The sequence below is a fragment of the Sylvia atricapilla genome, chromosome 26 (genome assembly GCF_009819655.1).
Source record: "Sylvia atricapilla isolate bSylAtr1 chromosome 26, bSylAtr1.pri, whole genome shotgun sequence".
Lineage (NCBI taxonomy): Eukaryota > Metazoa > Chordata > Aves > Passeriformes > Sylviidae > Sylvia > Sylvia atricapilla.
In genome coordinates, this window is record NC_089165.1 from 1731895 (window position 1) to 1749058 (window position 17164).

General features: G+C 53.2%; 2 protein-coding genes and 1 long non-coding RNA gene across 3 annotated transcripts; 2 read left to right on the plus strand and 1 right to left on the minus strand.

The window, feature by feature from the left end:
- Window positions 1-7060: 7060 nt before the first annotated feature.
- On the plus strand, window positions 7061-10779 carry OAZ1 (ornithine decarboxylase antizyme 1). The gene is given in 6 exon segments (XM_066336337.1): window positions 7061-7258; window positions 9174-9231; window positions 9233-9319; window positions 9428-9600; window positions 10135-10220; window positions 10336-10779. Coding segments are annotated over 6 exon segments (651 nt in total). The 5' UTR covers window positions 7061-7142; the 3' UTR covers window positions 10467-10779.
- LOC136371948 (uncharacterized) lies at window positions 7265-8376 on the plus strand. Its single transcript, XR_010745424.1, has 2 exons — window positions 7265-7422; window positions 8265-8376. It is a non-coding gene; the product is annotated as an uncharacterized lncRNA (long non-coding RNA).
- A 2598-nt stretch (window positions 10780-13377) lies between the features above and the next one.
- Window positions 13378-17092, minus strand: PEAK3 (PEAK family member 3). The gene is made up of 3 exons (XM_066336317.1): window positions 16471-17092; window positions 15463-16112; window positions 13378-15010 (listed from the first exon to the last, which is right to left on the minus strand). The coding sequence occupies exons 1-3, from the start codon at window positions 16535-16537 to the stop codon at window positions 14009-14011; spliced, it is 1719 nt and encodes a 572-aa protein (XP_066192414.1). The 5' UTR covers window positions 16538-17092; the 3' UTR covers window positions 13378-14008.
- Window positions 17093-17164: the final 72 nt, after the last annotated feature.

Consider the following 17164-nt stretch of genomic DNA (forward strand, 5'->3'; position numbering starts at 1 on the left):
GGACCTTCCTGTCCCTCCTGCAGCACCCCAAGGGCTGCCCTGGCCCTGAGCACACGGAGTTCTGGCCAGTGCACAGAATCTACGTGGATTATCCCCAAAATAAAGTAGTGTGGAGCACACAGAGCTGGAAGAAATCTCCCTTTGCCTGTTGGTCTCTGGCTTGCTCTCAACTGGTTCCCTCAGCCCCAAGTCTCCAAGGAGCGAGCGTGGGACAGAACTGATTCCAGGCAAAATAACCTTCCCTGCCCTCCAGGCCTGCTCATTTTATTTATGGGAAAATATGCTCGTTAATGCTCTTATCACGGGCAGGATCTAGTCGGGGGGAAAAGTCTCCTTTGAGTATCTCCACGTTAATGAGCTGCTGGGTGAAACGTTTCAGCAGGCAAAGCTCACTCCGAGCTGGTTTCTGACTGAGCAGCCTCTGCACAGGTCTTAACGCTCATCCTGCTGGCAGCTGTTTGTTTGGATAACATTTCCAAACGAAATTAGGGGTTACAAAAGCAGGGCTGCACCCTGCACTTCCTCATCCCTGAGGCTGCCTGATCCAAGCCCAAGAGGAACTGGAGGAAAACAAGGCAGAATGTCCCATTCCCCTTCCCGGCGGGGCAAAGGGGATTGTCCTGCAGGGAAACCTCGGATAGGGGTGGGAAATGGAAACAGAAAATAAAACTCCTAAATCCACCACACAAAGTCTCCAGCAAGCGAGGGAGGGGAAGGAAAATGTTCATGGAGGAATTCCAAGGAGCCTGAAATGCTGATCGTGATGGGATCGATTGTGGAGGGGTTTGCTCAGGACCCCACTGCCCTCTCCCTGCCAACAGGAAAAATAAGGCTCCTTCCCCTCCCCAAACGAACTCTCCTCTGTGACTTCCCAGCAAGAACCAGAGCTCTGTCACCTCTGGGTAACTCCGGAGAGGGCTTGGAGCTGAGCTGCCTCTGGCCCAGCAGAAACGAAACAGAAAATGGGGTGGGGAAAGGAGGCTGTTGCAACGTCTTTCACTCGATTGTGTTGCAACCACCTCCAAATTCCTCAGGGCCATTTGTTCATAACTGGCAACAACAACCAGAGGAAAAAAAAATCAATACAGGAATCAGTGTTGTGGAACATTATCCCTAAATTACGGCCCCACAACAACAAAGTGCCCCAGCACATTTCCCTCCCAGAAATCGTAAGGTGCCACCCTCTGAGTGTTCCTTGTGGCTCCTGCTCTTGGCCAAGCCCCTTTCCAGCTGATTTCCTGTTCCCACTCCAACCTCCCTCCCCTGCCCCACGTTATTTTTGTGTGGAAACTGCTCAGTTTCATCCTGCAGACGGAAAAAAAAAAAAAAAAAAAAAAAACCAAAAAAAAAAACAACTCAGCCTTTCCCAGGTGATGTTGGATTCCACCCCTAATTCAGGTAAATGAGAATTTACAGCATTTTAAACACCCATTACCTCATCTGCATTCAATCCCTCTCCGTGCCAGCTGTTTTGAAGTGGAAAAACAGAGCTCCAAAGTTTTTTTTGGTGAGAGTACAGACTTTTTTTTGTTGGCCTGATGACTGTTTTCTTCTAGTTCAGTATCTCTCAAAGATCTTGGAAAAATAAATTCTTCCCTGCGCTGGTAAACACCTAAAAATTCTGGCTTCATTTGGCAGAGTCTCCTTCCAGCACAAGTGGGTCTGGAGAAAATCTGACCTTCAAATGAAATCATTCTCACTGGCATGACAATGAAAATGAGGAGAGTTTTCCAGCTAGAAAAGGTGTTCTAATTACTTGCCCCACAAAGATCAGAATAGATTCTGACACACTAAAGAGTGATTTAGTGGGGGAGTATTTAAAATTAGATAACTGGTACTTAACTGTTACCTGTGAGGAGATGAACCAGAAGTACTAAGGAAGGAGAGGGGTAGATTTAAGAACCATTTTTTAATAAGACTTATAAAATAGAGGCCTGGTAAGTTTAGAAATAACACTGTCCAGTGTTTTGATAAAGCCTCACAAGCTTTTGCTGTCCTTTGTCTCCACAGAGAGCTGACCAACAGGAACATTTAAATTATTCAATGACTAAAATCAGCTAGATTACAGGGTGAAGTCATCACAGACAATGATTTCTATGAGAACATGCCCTGATGGACATCTCTGCCTCAGCTTCTGTCCTGTTTTGGTGCTTGGCTGCATCTCTAGACACTTCTCAAAACTGCAGGAACAAGCAGTGGAATAGAGAGCAAAGGCAATCAGATCCACTTGATTTTAAAGCCTGCTTCAATAAATTAATAGATTTTATTCCCATTTTTGGGGAGGTACTAAATGGGTAATGCTATGCATGGACTGCACACGCTTTGGAAGGCAGCTCATGTTTTTCTCTCTGTCGTTTTTCCCTCGTCAGCAAATCAGAGCAGGATGAATTCCCCTGATGCTGCTAAATGCCACAAACATCCATTTCCACGTTCCAGGAGAGCCCTGACAGCGTGATGCAGCAAAGCACAAAACACACAGGGCTTTCTGCTACTTGTCAAAAAGGATTTTTGTCCCATTCCCCTTCCCTGGAGCTCTGTTGCTCCTCTATGGATGCAGGAGCAGCCTCGGCTCCACCAGTGGCACAAAACCAGGCAGAAGCAGCAGTTTTTGCAGCTGTGTGATTTAATCCTGCTTTAATCACCTAAATGACAGAAGGGTTTATCTTTCCCTCTTGGAATAAATGATGTTACAGAGCTGTGGTTTCAACGTGCAGGATTTCAGAACTGTAGGAGATTTATGAGACTTTCAGCCCCTGAACATCTTTCTAAGCACCTATCCTGTGTTATCTGATCTTGCACACCTGAAAACACAGGGAAGAGGGAAGACAGTTACTTATCCCACAGCCATTTCTTGCTCTAATACGTTCACAACAGTTTTCATTCTGGTTTTCTTCCTGTGCTGCCATTAACTCTTCTTCCAGACTATTTCAGAAAGCAAAACCCATTAAAGCTTGACAAAGAATCACTGACTGGTGACTTGAACTACTGTTTGAGGCCTCTTTTGTGAAAAGAGGGTAAAAAGCAGAAGGAAGCAAGATAAGAAAGGAAAATCGAGGAAAATCAACTCCTTGGCTTTTCTCAGCCTGCAACAATTTCAACTTAGATCCCTAACAGAGATGGTGGGTTGTTGCTTCTGTCCTTTTCTCATTAACTGCACCGGTTATTGAGTAACTCAGGCTGTACAAGATTCTTTCCCAGGAGGTTTCATGCAGCCTGGTTGCTGTGACCTGCTTGGAGTAAGAGCACAGAGCAACTGAGACCTGCTGGGGGCTCTCTGGGGAGCCCCTCAACAGCTGGGAACTGACACAAGCTGCTGGCTGTGGGACTGGGAGGGTCCTTGGAAATGCAGTTGTTGGAGAGGGGAAGGCTGTGGTAGCTGGAATGGGGAGGACTTTGTGTGTTGGAGGACACCTGCACAGGATTTGGCATGGACGTGATGGATGAGATTCTCTGTTTGCAATGGTTGTAAACATGCAATGCAATAAAGAAATAAAGAAGGATCCAAAGCTGTTGGAGAGTGCCCAAAGGAGGGACACGGAGCTGGGGAAGGGTCTGAGGAGAGGCTGAGGGCACTTGGCTCGTCCAGCTGGAGCAGAGGAGACTGAGGGGAGGCTCCTCGGGGGCTGCAGCTCCTCCTGAGGGGAGGCGGAGGGGCAGGGGCTGAGCTCTGCTCTGGGACAGGGACAGGAGCCCAGGAAGGGCTGGAGCTGTGCCAGGGCTGGGCTGGAGCTCAGGGAAAGGTTCTTCCCCCCGAGGGTGCTGGGGCACTGCCCAGGCTCCCCAGGGAATGGGCCCAGCCCCAAGGTGCCAGAGCTCCAGGAGGGTTTGGACAAGGCTCTCAGGGATGCTCAGGGTGGGATTGTTGGGTGTCTGTGCAGGGACAGGGGCTGCACTAATGATACCTGTAGGATCCAGCTCGGGATCTTCTGGGATTCTGTGAATCTTCCTTGGATGTTTAAAGCTGCTGTGCCACAGCAGAGCTGGGCTGCTCACACGTCAGGGTTCACTGCCCCCTGAATTAGGTAATTCCAGGGACTGCGATGCCAAACTGGGAATGCAGCTGGAACAACAACCCTGCTACAGAGTTACTCTGCCACAGGAATGGCAATCACAGCAAACCAGGGGTGAAAAACCAGCTGGGGATGGCAACATCTCCAACTGCCTCGGCCGTAATCCCAAAATTGTGAGTCAGAGGCTTCTGTGTGAGGATTTATGAATCAGTGTCCCTGCTAAAGTGGAAGTCAGGCTATCTCAGCAAAACTGCAGCTGGAACTAATCCCCCGTGGTGTTTAACACAAACCCAGCACAGGCTGGTTGAGCTTTTGCAGAGCGCAGAGCTCCTGGAGCTCTCCAGGCACTCAGCTGTGAAATGGAGTGATGGAGCATGGAGGTGACAGGGATTCAAAGGGCAAAGCTGTTCCCAGTTCACAGGGAAGAGGAAACAGCTGCAGCGCTGATTCCCCTCACACAGAGCCATTATGAGGAATTACAGCGGATTACGACAGGAATAATAAATGCCATTATTGGAAATAATGAAATCTATCACCGAATGCTAATGCGGCCCTTCCAGCCCCTGACACCTCCACCCCCAGCAGGAAAACCATCCTAACACAACACACAAACCAGGAATTGCCCAATCTCCTCTGATGTGCCCCGTGTGGTCCGGATATTCCGGAATTGGAGCTATCCCATTATTTCAGGCTGGACTCTGGCTAATGCATTAAACAGAAGAGTTTCCCCTCCATAAATCAACACCCAAATCTCGAGAGTGAGGTGAGCACAAGCTCTGTTTATGTCGTGTTCTGGGAGCTAAGGGCAGATGCCTGCAGCAGGAAAAGGACTTTCCCCTCATCCCTTTTACTTTCCAGGACTCCCAGATTCTTCCCTGGCTGCTGGCCAGGCCAGGCTTCTCCTCCGAGCTGCAGGAGAGCAGAAACTGCTTCATTTTGGCAACGACACTTTGTTCCATCTCGGCTTATCCCAGCAGCTTCGGGACACAAAAGGTGGGTGGAGATTTAGACAATGATCCCTCTGCAAAGTGGAGCCAATCAATCCATTGTGCTCAGAGCTCTGCCATCATCATCATCATTTATTTTCAAGCAAATAATAATAAGGTAGTAATCAAACCCCCTAAGAAGTGGCCAAATGCACCTCTGGTAGCTGCAGGCAATAAAACAGGTTTGTTGAGGCCTGAGTTGATGATGGAAAAAGAAATGCAGCCATCTACAAGTTTTTTAATGGAAAAGTAAAATTATTAAAATGATGAAATTAAAACCATGATTTTAAAAAACATTAAAATGCATCCTTAGCAGTATTCTTTGGTTCTATAAACACCTTTCCCCATTTAACTTACAAGGCATCTCTGCCTGCAAACACCATCACTTACACCGCTATTTTGAGCACTCCATACTCCAGGATAAAATCCACGGCTCAGGACGTGCCTCTGCCTTGTTTTCCAGGCTGAAATTGTCAGAAATGGCTCAGCCAAAGATCCAATTCCCAAACCCATGGGAACAATGACCTATTTAGCTTTTTGTGCGCATTTGCTGCTTTAAGATGGGTTTTGAAGGCTGACCCTCACCCCCAAGGGATGAAGCTGTGTTTCCATCAATCCCGTCCAGAAAAGCAGCGGGGGTGTCCCATTTCCAAATTCCCATCCTTTCCTCCGGACCGTTCTTATCGTGGGACTGCAGAAAGACCCAACCACATCCCCAAGCCTTGGATTTCCAAGCCTTTGGCAGGAGATGGAAAGCAGAGGGCACAAACTGGCTGTTATAGGGGTGAGTCCAAGTTCTGCTGGGTAAATAACCAGGATTTACCCACTTCTTTGTGAAGGCATGGCAAAAACGCTTTAGCCTTTCAACCTTTTTAACCTAAAAGATCATCACTGCCAACCATTCCCCACCCCCAGACCCCTACTGATCCACAAACCAACTGTTCCCCATCCCTATTCCTCTATAAATCCATGAACCAACTGTTCCCCATCCCTATTCCTCTATAAATCCACAAACCAACTGTTCCCCATCCCTATTCCACTATAAATCCACAAACCAACTGTTCCCCATCCCTATTCCTCTATAAATCCAGGATTCAACCGTTCCCACCCCATTCCCCAATAAATCAACCTTTTCCCATCCCAACTCCCTTATAAATCCATAAATCAACCCTTCCTTATCCCTATTTTGCTATAAATCTATGAACCAACCTTTCCTCATCCCTATTTAACTATAAATCCATGAACCAACCATTCCCCATCCCTACTCCTCTATTAATCCATAAACCATCCATTCCTTATCCCTTTTTCCACTATAATCCCATAAACTAACTGGTACCCATCCCTATTACCTTATAAATCCTTGACCTAAGTATTCCCCATCCCTATTTCCCTGTAAATCCATAAACCATGCCAAAGTGGACCAGCCCAAGCTCTCCCCACAAAAACAGGTCACAACCCCGGCCCGACCTTTCAGGGACCCTCCCCACTACTTGTGGGGGGTTTATTACTAGTTCTTAATTAAAAGTTTCCCTCAGCACCGAGCTTTGTGAGAAGCTCTGAGGGCGGCGGTGCCCCCGGGGGTCCCACAGGGGGATCTGCTGCCGCCCCTGCGCTGCTTCCAGCTGCACCCCACGGGTCTGTCCGTGTTTTTCCATCGCTTTCCGTGACTCTTCAGGTCTCTCCCTCCCTGCGCTCCCTCACGGCCCGCTCCTCCCCCGGCCCCCCCGGTTACCTCAGCCGGGCGGGGCGCGGGACTCGAACCGGCGGCTCCCGGGGCAGTGAGGGGCTGCGGGGCGCCCGCCGGCCGATGCCCCGCCAGGCCCCGCCCCCCCGCGGCGCGCGCAGCCAATCACGCGCCGCTACCCCCCGCCCACCGCTCCGCTACCCCAGCCCATGTCCCGCCCCCCGCGCTGATTTTAGCCAATAGGCAGCGAGATCGCCTAATTGACATCTGAACTGTCCAATAGAAGCCGCCTGTCTGTGGGAAGGCGTGGCACGCGCCGAGGGGCGGGGTCTCGTAGGGGGCGTGGAAGAGGGAGGGTATATAAGGAGGTACTGCGGCCACGGTGCCATTTTGTGTAGCAGCGCCTGGGGAGAGGGGGGAGGAGGCGGCGGAGGGTTTCGGGGTTCGGACCAGAGCGGCCGGATGGTGAAATCCTCCCTGCAACGGATACTCAACAGCCACTGCTTCGCTAGAGAGAAAGAGGGGAATAAAAGCACCATCATGCCCGCTGTGCTGAGCCTCAGTACCGGACAGAGCAGGTGAGGCGCCGCGGCCTCCCTCAGCCTCGCACCGCTGGGCACTCGCTACCTCATTCCTCTTCCTCATCCTCGTTGTCGCCTCCCTGGTGGCCGGAGAGGGGCGAGGGACGCTGCGTGGCCAACGGGGGAGGGGCGGCCTGGCCCCCGCCGCGCGGGGAGAGGCGGTAGGGGAGGTTAAAAAAACCACAAAAAAAGGGGTGACTTGGAGGCCCCAGCGCTGTCCCGGCCCTGGGAGGGACCCCCGAGGACATCCCCGGGCTGAGAGAGGCTCCGGGCAGGGCTGGGGCGGGGGTGGGCCCGAGGGGAAAACGACAATTAGGCAAATACATGGAAGGATTGAAGGCTGTTATCCCCTTATGTAACCGTGGATACTCCGCAAAACTAATCGAGGGTAAGAGTGTTACGAGAGCTGTTGGTTAAAAACTCAGGCGAAAGATGAAACAGCCCCCACAGGTGTTGGGAAGAAAGAAAATACCTGAATTAAGGTGGCTGGTGTGGTGTGGTGGATGCTCAGGAAATCAATCTGCTCTTTCCACCTCGTGTATGGACTGTGGAAGGAGTTTTTAAACCGTCTTTATATTTAACTGCGGCTTAAAGACGGGTTTTTTCTCCCTAAGTGCACGTAAACATCACTAAAATATATTCATGGTTGCAAACCTTCCTCTGCACTCCCTTTTTGGGCCAGAAAGATGAAATCGTTAAAGATTGCCACAGCAGACCTTTGGAAAAGGGTTTTAAAGGTTTATTTGCAAGGGAAATTAGAAATGTAGAGTTCACAGTCGTTCTCAGATAAAAATAAATAGTGTAGGTGCTGAAGAAAAACGTCTCTTTCAAAGAGCTTAAAATAACGTCTTGGAGACTCATTTAATCAAAATAACGCACATTCAATTAGCACAGATTTTGTATTTTCAAGAAAACTTCGCATTTGTCGCGCTTGCTTCACGTTAAAATATAAATATAATTTACCTCCTAGCACATAATATTTAACATCTCTGCCCATTCCCAGCCTTTCTAATACGGATTATTCATCACAAGTTTCAAGCTCATTAAAAAAAAAAAACAAACCAACAAACCCAAACCAATCCAAATCCCGCAGCTCGGGTGCGAAGCGTGCAAAATGGTGGATTATTTTGTAGCTGTTTATTCGGATTTGCAAATGGCTGCAGTGGCTGCTGCTGGCACCCGGAGACAGGACGATTGTGAAAATTCCCCCAAGGGCCTCGATTGCTGCATCTGCTGAGATGACGCAACTCAAGAGTGGAGCCTGCGGGTGAAGGATGGTGCAGAGGGAGGGGCCAGCGCTGCTCCGCCACGGGAGGAGTGAAACAGCCTTCACAAGGATGGGGAGAAACTTAAAAATATTCCTCACCTCTTCAAAAATGTCATCTTTTCCTCCTCGGGTGCGGAGCGTTGTGGAATCGCTCTGAGGAGTTCAGTTGGGAAGAGGTTTGGAGGTTTGCAGAGGGTCAGGTGTGGCCTCAGCTCCAGCTGAAAATCCTGGAGGTGGAGATGATTCCCTGGAATTAGAGCTGGGAAGGTCTGGTGGTGAATATCCCAGGGAATAGCGATCCCTGCCTTGCTGGGCTGGGGGTTTGTGCTGCCTGACAACAAGGAGGGCAGAAACCAGCACATTCCTGCAGAAAGGTTCTTCTCACGAGGTCAGATCAGACCTGCCCAGGCACAGAAACACCCCAGGCTCACTCAGCCGGAGTATTTTTCATTTCCAACTGAGTCTGCACTCAAAATACTGCAGTGGCAGCTCCCTGGGCACTGCCCCTGGTGTGGAGCTTCCTTTGTCTTCCCACTTGCAGTGGGAGGAGTCCTTTGGCCTAGGTTTGGGATTTTTTAACACTTTTTAAATCCTGGAAGTGGCAGGGTTTTGTCCAAGCCTTCCTAATCCATGCTCCCTTTGCAGTTCCAGGGTTCCCTTCAATTGCTGTAGTAACCTGGGTCCGGGGCCTCGGTGGTGCTCCTGATGTCCCTCACCCACCCCTGAAGATCCCAGGTGGGCGAGGGAATAGTCAGAGGGATCACAATCTTTCAGCTAATTTATTTTATTCGGTGAGTATGAGGAGCAAACGGCTCGTGGTGAGCTTGGCAGCATTCCCTGCCTCAATCCCTCCTCCAAAAAGGAATGGAAAAATAACTCTGCCCTTCTCCCTGCTGCAGGATAATCGGCTGAATGTCACAGAAGAACTAACACCTAACAACAGGACAAGAATTCTCAATGTCCAGTCAAGGCTTACAGATGCCAAACACATCAGTTGGAGAGCAGTGCTGAACAACAACAACCTCTACATTGAAATTCCCAGTGGTGCTCTGCCTGAGGGGAGCAAGGACAGGTGGGCCAGGGAAAACTTGGCTGTGTGTTAACACCAGACTTCTCAGTGGGGTGGGAAAACACTTTGCTCTTTGTATTTTGAAAGCTGAAGTTTAATTTTGGTACTCGAGGCTCTCTGTGAGCCTGGTTTCAGGGCTGCAGGCAGAACCAGCCCAAAGTCTGGGGTTTCAGTCTGGTTTAGGCACTGAGAATTCCAGGCTGCTTTGAGTCTGGCCCTGCAGCTCCTTCAGCTGTGTCACAAGCACATTTTCTGTCCCACTGAGGGGTCCTGCCCTTGAGTTATGGTGGTGTGAGGCTCCACCCTCTGCCTCTTCCTTAGGAATTCCTGTGTGGATTTGCTCTCAGGGCCTTGCTAAACTCTCTGAAGAAGCACTTGCTGCCAGCCTAGCTCCAGCCTAGTTTTGACAGTGCTCAGGGTGGGATTGTTGGGGTGTCTGCAGGGCCAGGGGTTGGACAGGGTGGTCCCTGAGGGTCCCTCCCAGCCCAGGACATTCCCTGTTCCACAGGCACTGAGCCCCTGGTGTTTCTCTTGCAGTTTTGCAGTTCTTCTCGAGTTTGCTGAAGAACAGCTCCGAGTTGAACACGTGTTCATCTGTTTCCACAAGAACAGAGATGACAGAGGTGGGTGTTCCCTGTGCCTCCAGACACACAAAATACCTTTTGGTGGAAATTCAAGGTTTTTTTTTTTTTTTTCAGTATCCTATAGGTAAAACCTGTCTCCTGCTTTATTTTCTAGCTGCACTGCTCCGTACTTTCAGCTTTTTGGGCTTTGAGATTGTGAGACCAGGGCATCCCCTTGTCCCCAAGAGACCAGATGCTTGCTTCATGGCCTACACGTTTGAGAGAGACTCAGCAGAAGAAGACTAGATTGCAATGTTTGCCTCTTTAGAGCTTTCTTGTTGTCTATAAAGATGATTCTGTAGAAATTTTGTCAACATCTTATTCCAGTCTATCTTAACTCTTGTACGAAACCTTGTGTGACCCAGCTGCTTTGGTGGTGAGATGTTGAAAATTTCAGACTCCACATCTTTCTCTGGATTTTGTGCGCATGTTGTGGTTGTGCAAAAAAAATAAATGCTCCCTCCAAATTTAGCAGTATATTTCTTGAAGTTTAATATTGTGTTTGTGATACTGAAGTATTTGCTTTAATTCTAAATAAAAATTTATATTTTACTTTTTATTGCTGGTTTTAAGCTGTTTGAAGACTTGCACTCTTGAAGAGGTGGCTCTGGAACTGCCCCAACCATTAAAGTTGCAGGTGTGGAAAGGCTTTGCTCGTTCTTTGCTTCACTGGAACTCATGGATGTGCTCTGACAGGGCTTGGAATAATCCAGCAATCCTGGAAAAGTCTACTTCTAGCAAATAATTAGCAAGTGTGGTAATTAGGACCAGTGCTTCCCTGCTCTGCCAGCGTTTTATAGGATATTCAGGGTGTGATTTGGTTGGGAAGTCTCAAGTGGAACATGATCAGCTCAGCCCATGGCTGCTTTGAATACCAAATATGCAACTTAAATACCTGGAATTTTAGTGTTCCCTTCACAGTGCAGCCTTTCCAGTGTGTGCAGGCTGGCTCCAGGAATCCTGGCTGGGAGCTGGGAAGGTTTGTGGCACTCCAGCAGCTCAGTGGGGTCACAGGCTGGGCAGGATTCTTGGGGGGCAGATTGTGGGTGAAGGGTGAGGAGGGGGCTGTGCTCAGGGTCCACAGAAGCCCCTTGGTGTTCAGGATGGTGAGCAGAAGGGAAAAGGGCTCCTTGTGATGCTGGAATTAACAAACCTAACTGAAGTTAAATAAGTCTCCACAGGAGCTGAGCTTTCAAATGTGGTATTTGCACGTTCAGTACTTGCAGGCTTGTTTGGCACTGATGAATCCTTATCCTATAAAACCTTGGAGCAGAACATCCTGGCATGGGTTTATTTCACCTGCTTCTGCTGGGTGTGAGTTGGAGCCTCTGAGTGAGGCCCTGGGAGATCTGAGTGCTGTGAAAGGTGTGAGTGAGAGCCTAGAGTTTCCCCCACAGCCCCTCCCTGGCCTCAGCAGAGCTGGAATTGCATGGAATACACTGAAATATTCACTGAAACTCCTTGGAGATGCAGCACAGAGTAACCTGGGGGTGTGTGAGCAGTGCTGTGGTGCAAAGTGGAGGCTCATGCTGGGCTCTTTAATTGGATCCAAATTCTCTCGTGGTCCTACCATTGTGCTCATCCTGGATGGATTTTTGGCAGGCCAGTGACAGGACTCTGGGAAACTGCACAGAGATGAACTGAGACAGGTTTGGGCTGGAGCTCAGGGAAAGGTTCTTCCCCCCGAGGGTGCTGGGGCACTGCCCAGGCTCCCCAGGGAATGGTCCCAGCCCCAAGGTGCCAGAGCTCCAGGAGGGTTTGGACAAGGCTCTCAGGGATGCTCAGGGTGGGATTGTTGGGTGTCTGTGCAGGGACAGGAGCTGCACTGAGGATCCCTGCAGGCCCCTTCCAGCTCAGGATATTCCAGGATTTCATGGTGGTGGCACGACTTGGAGAGGATGTCCTTGTTTTGCTCAACAGGCTGGCACGGGGCTGAACGTGCCGCACTGATTATCTGGAAAAATCCCTGTTTTCCTCTGCACTATGGTACCAGGGCCATGTTCTGCTCTCCAAAGGGACAGGAGTGTGGAATGTGCCTGGTCCTGCCTCCAAGGGACGTTTTGCTGACTTTGGATGCTCCTGGCAGCAGGGGAGGGAGTCACCCACGCTGGAACCCTGAGCTGGGGTGCTGTGGGTCCTTGGAGCTGCCGGCCCGGGGCTGCAGGAGGCAGGGGAGCGGGTTTGGCTTTGTCTCCCCGGGATGAGGGGCTGTGCCGTGGCCTTTACTGCCCTCTCGTAGCCACGGCAAATACTGCAGGAGGGACAGGGACAGCAGGGCTGGGCTCTGCCGGGGCACGCAGTGCTGGCCCGAGAGCCTGGAATGGGATCTGAACCCCGTTTCTGTGCCGGGGTTGATGGGGTCCAGCCTGGGCAGGGAGGCTGCACTGGGGGATTTGGGTGCTGCTCCAGGTGGGAGCCAACCAACCAGGGAACTGGGACTGAGCTGCTCTCTGCACATTGAGAGGGTCCCAGCTCTGGTTTATTCTTGTTTTTGGAGCTCATGAGGTCCTAGGAGGACTCCTCCCCACTCCAGCCATGCCCAAGGCCCTGGTGGTGGCCTGGGGAGCCACTGTCACATCCATGGGCACAGCAGACGTGGGGAGGCTCTGTCCCACTGTGGACAACCCTGCTGCTGTCAGCTGATGGAGTCACTGAATCATGGAATTGTTCAGGCTGGAAAAACCTCTGAAGAGCATCGAGTCTGACCATTACTCCATCACCACTGACCCATGGCCCCAAGTGCCACATCCACACATTGTTTGAACACTTCCAGGGATGGTGATTCCAGCACTGCCCTGGGCAGCCTGTGCTGATGATGCCTGATCACTCTTTCAGTGAAGGAATTTTTCCTGATAGATGGCTGAGTGGACAAATAATTGCTAAGGAAGAATTTAAACGACTTGATCTTCACCATGCTGGTCCCTCGGCTGGATTTGGGGACTGGCTCCAGGTCCCATGTGCTGCCAAGTGTTTCACATGAGGAGCAGATGCCACAGCCCTGCCTTGGTGCCCATGAACTCACCTGAGCTGTTCACCAGAGCCCATGGAGGCTGTTCTGGATAATCACCACTGGGCAGGGCAGTTTGGCTTTGTGTTTCCCTCTGGATCCAGCCCTGGAGTGTATAACGCTGGCAAAGAAGCACATAAAGGAGCAGTGTTTAAGAGGCTCAGCTCCAGGTTTTATTGAAGCTGTATTTTTCCCTTTAAAATGTCTTTTTTATTTGTGACTGTGCCACAAATTGTCTCTGGGAAGCACAGGCTGAAGGAGCTGTTGTTTCTCCTTTGCTGAGTAGGGTGAGCTGTGATGGGTGGCTTTGGGTGTTATTTAAAACAAGCAAAAAACCTGGTGGCCGCAAAAAGGCTCTGAGGGAGTTTTGTGCAATGCCTGGACCCCATAAACTTTACTTGGGATTATCAGCCACTAAATTGGTGCTTGGGGCTCCCATCCAGCTGCCTTTCTTCAGGTGTTCTGATAAACCAGACTTGGGGTATCAAGAAAAATTGTTTGAGGGTATAAAACCACACCCTGTGTTTGGGAGTTTGATCCCAACTTTATCATGAATGGGCTATGGAGGGAGTGGGTTTAGGTTTGCTTTCCCAGGGAAGACCTGCTTGGATTTCTCAGGAACTGGTGGACTTCATAGAATCATGGGATGATTTGGGCTGAAGGGACCCTTAAAATAACTGAGTTTCGACTCCCCTGCTGTGGGCAGGGACAGGTTTGGCCAGGCCCCTCCTGAGCTCTCGGCTTTGAGGAGACCTTTGGGTGGGCTGAACTGGAGGTTGGTTTAGGGACCATAGAGGACCTGGGTGACCTGGTAAAGGGTGTATTCAGTGACCCCCTGGAAGTACTGGCAGCACAGCCACTCCTCTAGGCCGGGGCTGACCCTGGCCCCAGCCGAGTTCTCTGCAAACCTCAGGAGCAGCAGAGCCCTCTTGACCTCCAGCCAGCTCCGGAGCAGCTCCAGGCTCTTCCTGCTCCTGGCAAAGAGCTCCTGGCGTGGCCCCCAGAGCAGCACCTGCAGGATGCCCCTGGCCTGCTCGATGGACACCCTCTGGTGGGGATCCCTGTGCAGCAGCAGCGTGGCCAAGCGCCTCAGTCCTGCCGAGTAGATGGACAGCGAGGGGATTTCGGGAAGCCTTTTGCTGCTGAAGCCCAAAATGTTCTCCAGGGAGATGTCCACGTGCAAGATCTGATAGATCAGCCTGCCCACATTCAGCTCAGCTGCTGCTGGAGGGGAGGGTGCAGCCAGACCCTGGCTCCAGTCCTGCTCCTGGCTGCTGGAACAAGGTCTCTGCTTCTCTTGCACCTTGAAGAAGTTGCTGATGAGCAGCCGTGGTAAGGACAGCCCCAGCGGCTCCTTCTGGCCCTGCTGGCCCCGGGGGGGACAGGGACACTCCACCAGCAGCAGGTTCTCGGGGCAGAGGTCCCCCTGGGCCACGTTCTGCCCCCGGAGGTGCTCCAGCCCCATGCACAGCTGCAGGAGCAGGAGGCAGCCCAGGCGTTCATAGTGCCCGGGGCTGGTCCTGTGCAAAGCGTGGGAGTCCTTCACGAAGTCTGCCAAGGTCTGCTGGGGAACCTCGGCACAAAGCAGCACCTGCAGGACAGGCTGGGGGGCAGGACACGCTGGTTCCTCTCTGGAAAGGCCCTGACTCTGTTTTCCAGGGATTCCTGGGAGCACCAGCTCCCGAGGGAGGCGGTCGGTGAAGCGGCCGAGCAGGCGCTGGATGCTGCAGTGTGTCCCCAGGGAGCTCTGCAGCCCCAGGCTGGAGCAGCACGGCTTGGGGACCTGCAGGGACATACAGGACAGGGCCAGCTGTGCAAGGGCAGAGCCTTGTCCTGGACACCCTGCCAGCTCTGACCTACACGTGATGCTGGGATCTCCCTGCACCCTCTGCACCCAGGAACGGAGCCAGGATGGCTTTGAGCAAGAGCTGGGGCGTGAGTGCAGCCCCCAGGTGTGCTGAGGTCTCCTCCTGCTCTCCTGGCAGCCAGCTCTGCTCCAGCCTCTCCTTTGCGTGTGCCGGCCCCTCTGGCTGAGTCACCAGGACGTGTCCCCCAGCAGTGCCGTTTCTGACGTGTCCCTTGGTCCCACGGGAAGTGTCACCCTCATCCCCCAGCCCCCGCCCAGCAGCACTCATGCAGCAAATGCAGAAGTGGCTGCAGGAAGGGGAAGTGGCCCCAGTGTCGTGTTCCATGGAAAAGCCAAGGCTCCTGGGCTTACCCCGACTCCCCCCTTACCTTGGCTGCGAACTGCAGCTGCCTGTGCTCGAAGGTGAAGCCCACCCTGAAGTACCAGGCGTCCCCGCTCTGGCAGCAGGGCCGGGGCTCCGGGACACCGAGCGCTGCCCAGCGCTTCCCGGCCAGCTCCGCCTGCAGCAGCTGCTGCCTCTCCTCGGGCCCCAGCAGCTCCTCCTGCATGCGAGCCGAGAGCCGGGCCAGGGACGCCTCCTGGCACCCCAAAAGCAGCCCACAGACCCCGGCCGGGCTCTCCAGGAGCTGCCCCAGCTCGCCGTCCGCCGTGCCGAATGTCAGCTCCTTCAGGCTGGGGGCTGGGGCTGCCTGGGGGCTGCTCCGGGCCGGCGGCTCGCCCAGGCTTTGGGACTTGGTCAGCGGCTTCTTGGGTGCCCAGGAGGCTCTGTCCCGCGGGGGAGCCGCCTCGCCGTGCCGCGGGTGGGCTGCGGGGATGCTGTAGAGGATGCTGCCGGCCCGTGGCTCAGGGTCGCCATGGCAGCGGTGGGATGATCCCGGCTCCGGGAGGGACTCGGCTCGCTGGAGCTGCTTTTTGGGCAGTGGGGGCGGCGGGGGGTCCGCATCGGGCTGAGGGAGGGGTTTGCCAGCGCCTTCCCCTCGGCTGGCCTTGCGGGGAACGAGGTGGGCCCGCAGCTCTCCTGGAGAAGGAGGGACAGAGGTGACAGGGCAGACAGGACAGAGGAGAGAGTGGGATGGGATGGGGTGGGGTGGGATGGGATGGATGGGGTGAGGGTGGGATGGATGGTATTGAATGGAATGAGGTGGGATGGGATGGACGGGGTGGGATGGGACGGGATGGGGTGGGATGCGATGGGGTAGGAGTACAGCACGTTGTTCTTTGCCCCCCTGCATATCTCCAGCTCCAAAGCCACACCCAACACCAGCCGGAGAGGCGACACGGGGGGAGGACAGGGACAGCAAAGGGCCTCGTGCCCCTGTCCGAGGTGACCCCTCGGCTGGCAGGGGCACAGCGGGCTCAGTCAGGACGTCACTCACCCACGTTGCTGTAGATGAGGGCCGAGTTGGGGGGCCGACGGGGACAGCCCCCCGGCGTGTCCGGCATGGCAGCGGCGGGCACCGACACTCCTCCCTGCACCGAGCCGGGAGCGGCGTCACCGCGGGGCTCGCTGCCTTCGGCACCGGCTCCGGAGAGGAAGAGCGCGGGGAAAAGGGGAAGCAGTGGCCTGGGGAGCCTTGGCGGCTGGTTTTGGGGAGAAACACGGGGAGTTTGGTGGCCCAGTGACTCCAGCTGCCGCACTGGGAAATCCTGGGCGTGGGAGCTGCCCCTGGGGCTCCGCAGGCGCTGGTTCCCACCTGCCTGGGACACACCCGTGGGTGCGCAGGGGCTGATTGTGACCTCTGGTCCCTGCTGGGTGACCCCAAGGAGGATGCAATGCTGGCAGAGGTACGGGACAAAAGAGGAAAAGCCTTTGACTGCTCCAGGCCGGTGTGAGGGACAGGACAGGGCTCGGGGCGTGGGGAGGGGACAGAGGGAGCCCGAATGAGGAGGAAGAGCCCTGGGATGGAGCCGCTGGGGACTAGGCCCTGACTTGGCCACCAGCAGCGGTACCAAACCCACGGTGGCTTTGTCTGAACCTCCTGGGGGACAGCAGTGGCTGAGCCAGCCCAGGCCGTGTCCCCACGAACCCCCGGGTCACTGCCCAGCACAGAGCGCTGCGGCTCCTTCCCG

Excerpts from the sequence above, each read along its gene's own strand:
- PEAK3 (XM_066336317.1), bottom strand. The coding sequence starts at position 16,537 with ATGCCGGACACGCCGGGGGGCTGTCCCCGTCGGCCCCCCAACTCGGCC. Across the intron at positions 16,113-16,470 it reads CCTCATCTACAGCAACGTGG|GAGAGCTGCGGGCCCACCTC; the intron begins GTGAGTGACGTC and ends CTCCTTCTCCAG. Across the intron at positions 15,011-15,462 it reads AGCTGCAGTTCGCAGCCAAG|GTCCCCAAGCCGTGCTGCTC; the intron begins GTAAGGGGGGAG and ends ATGTCCCTGCAG.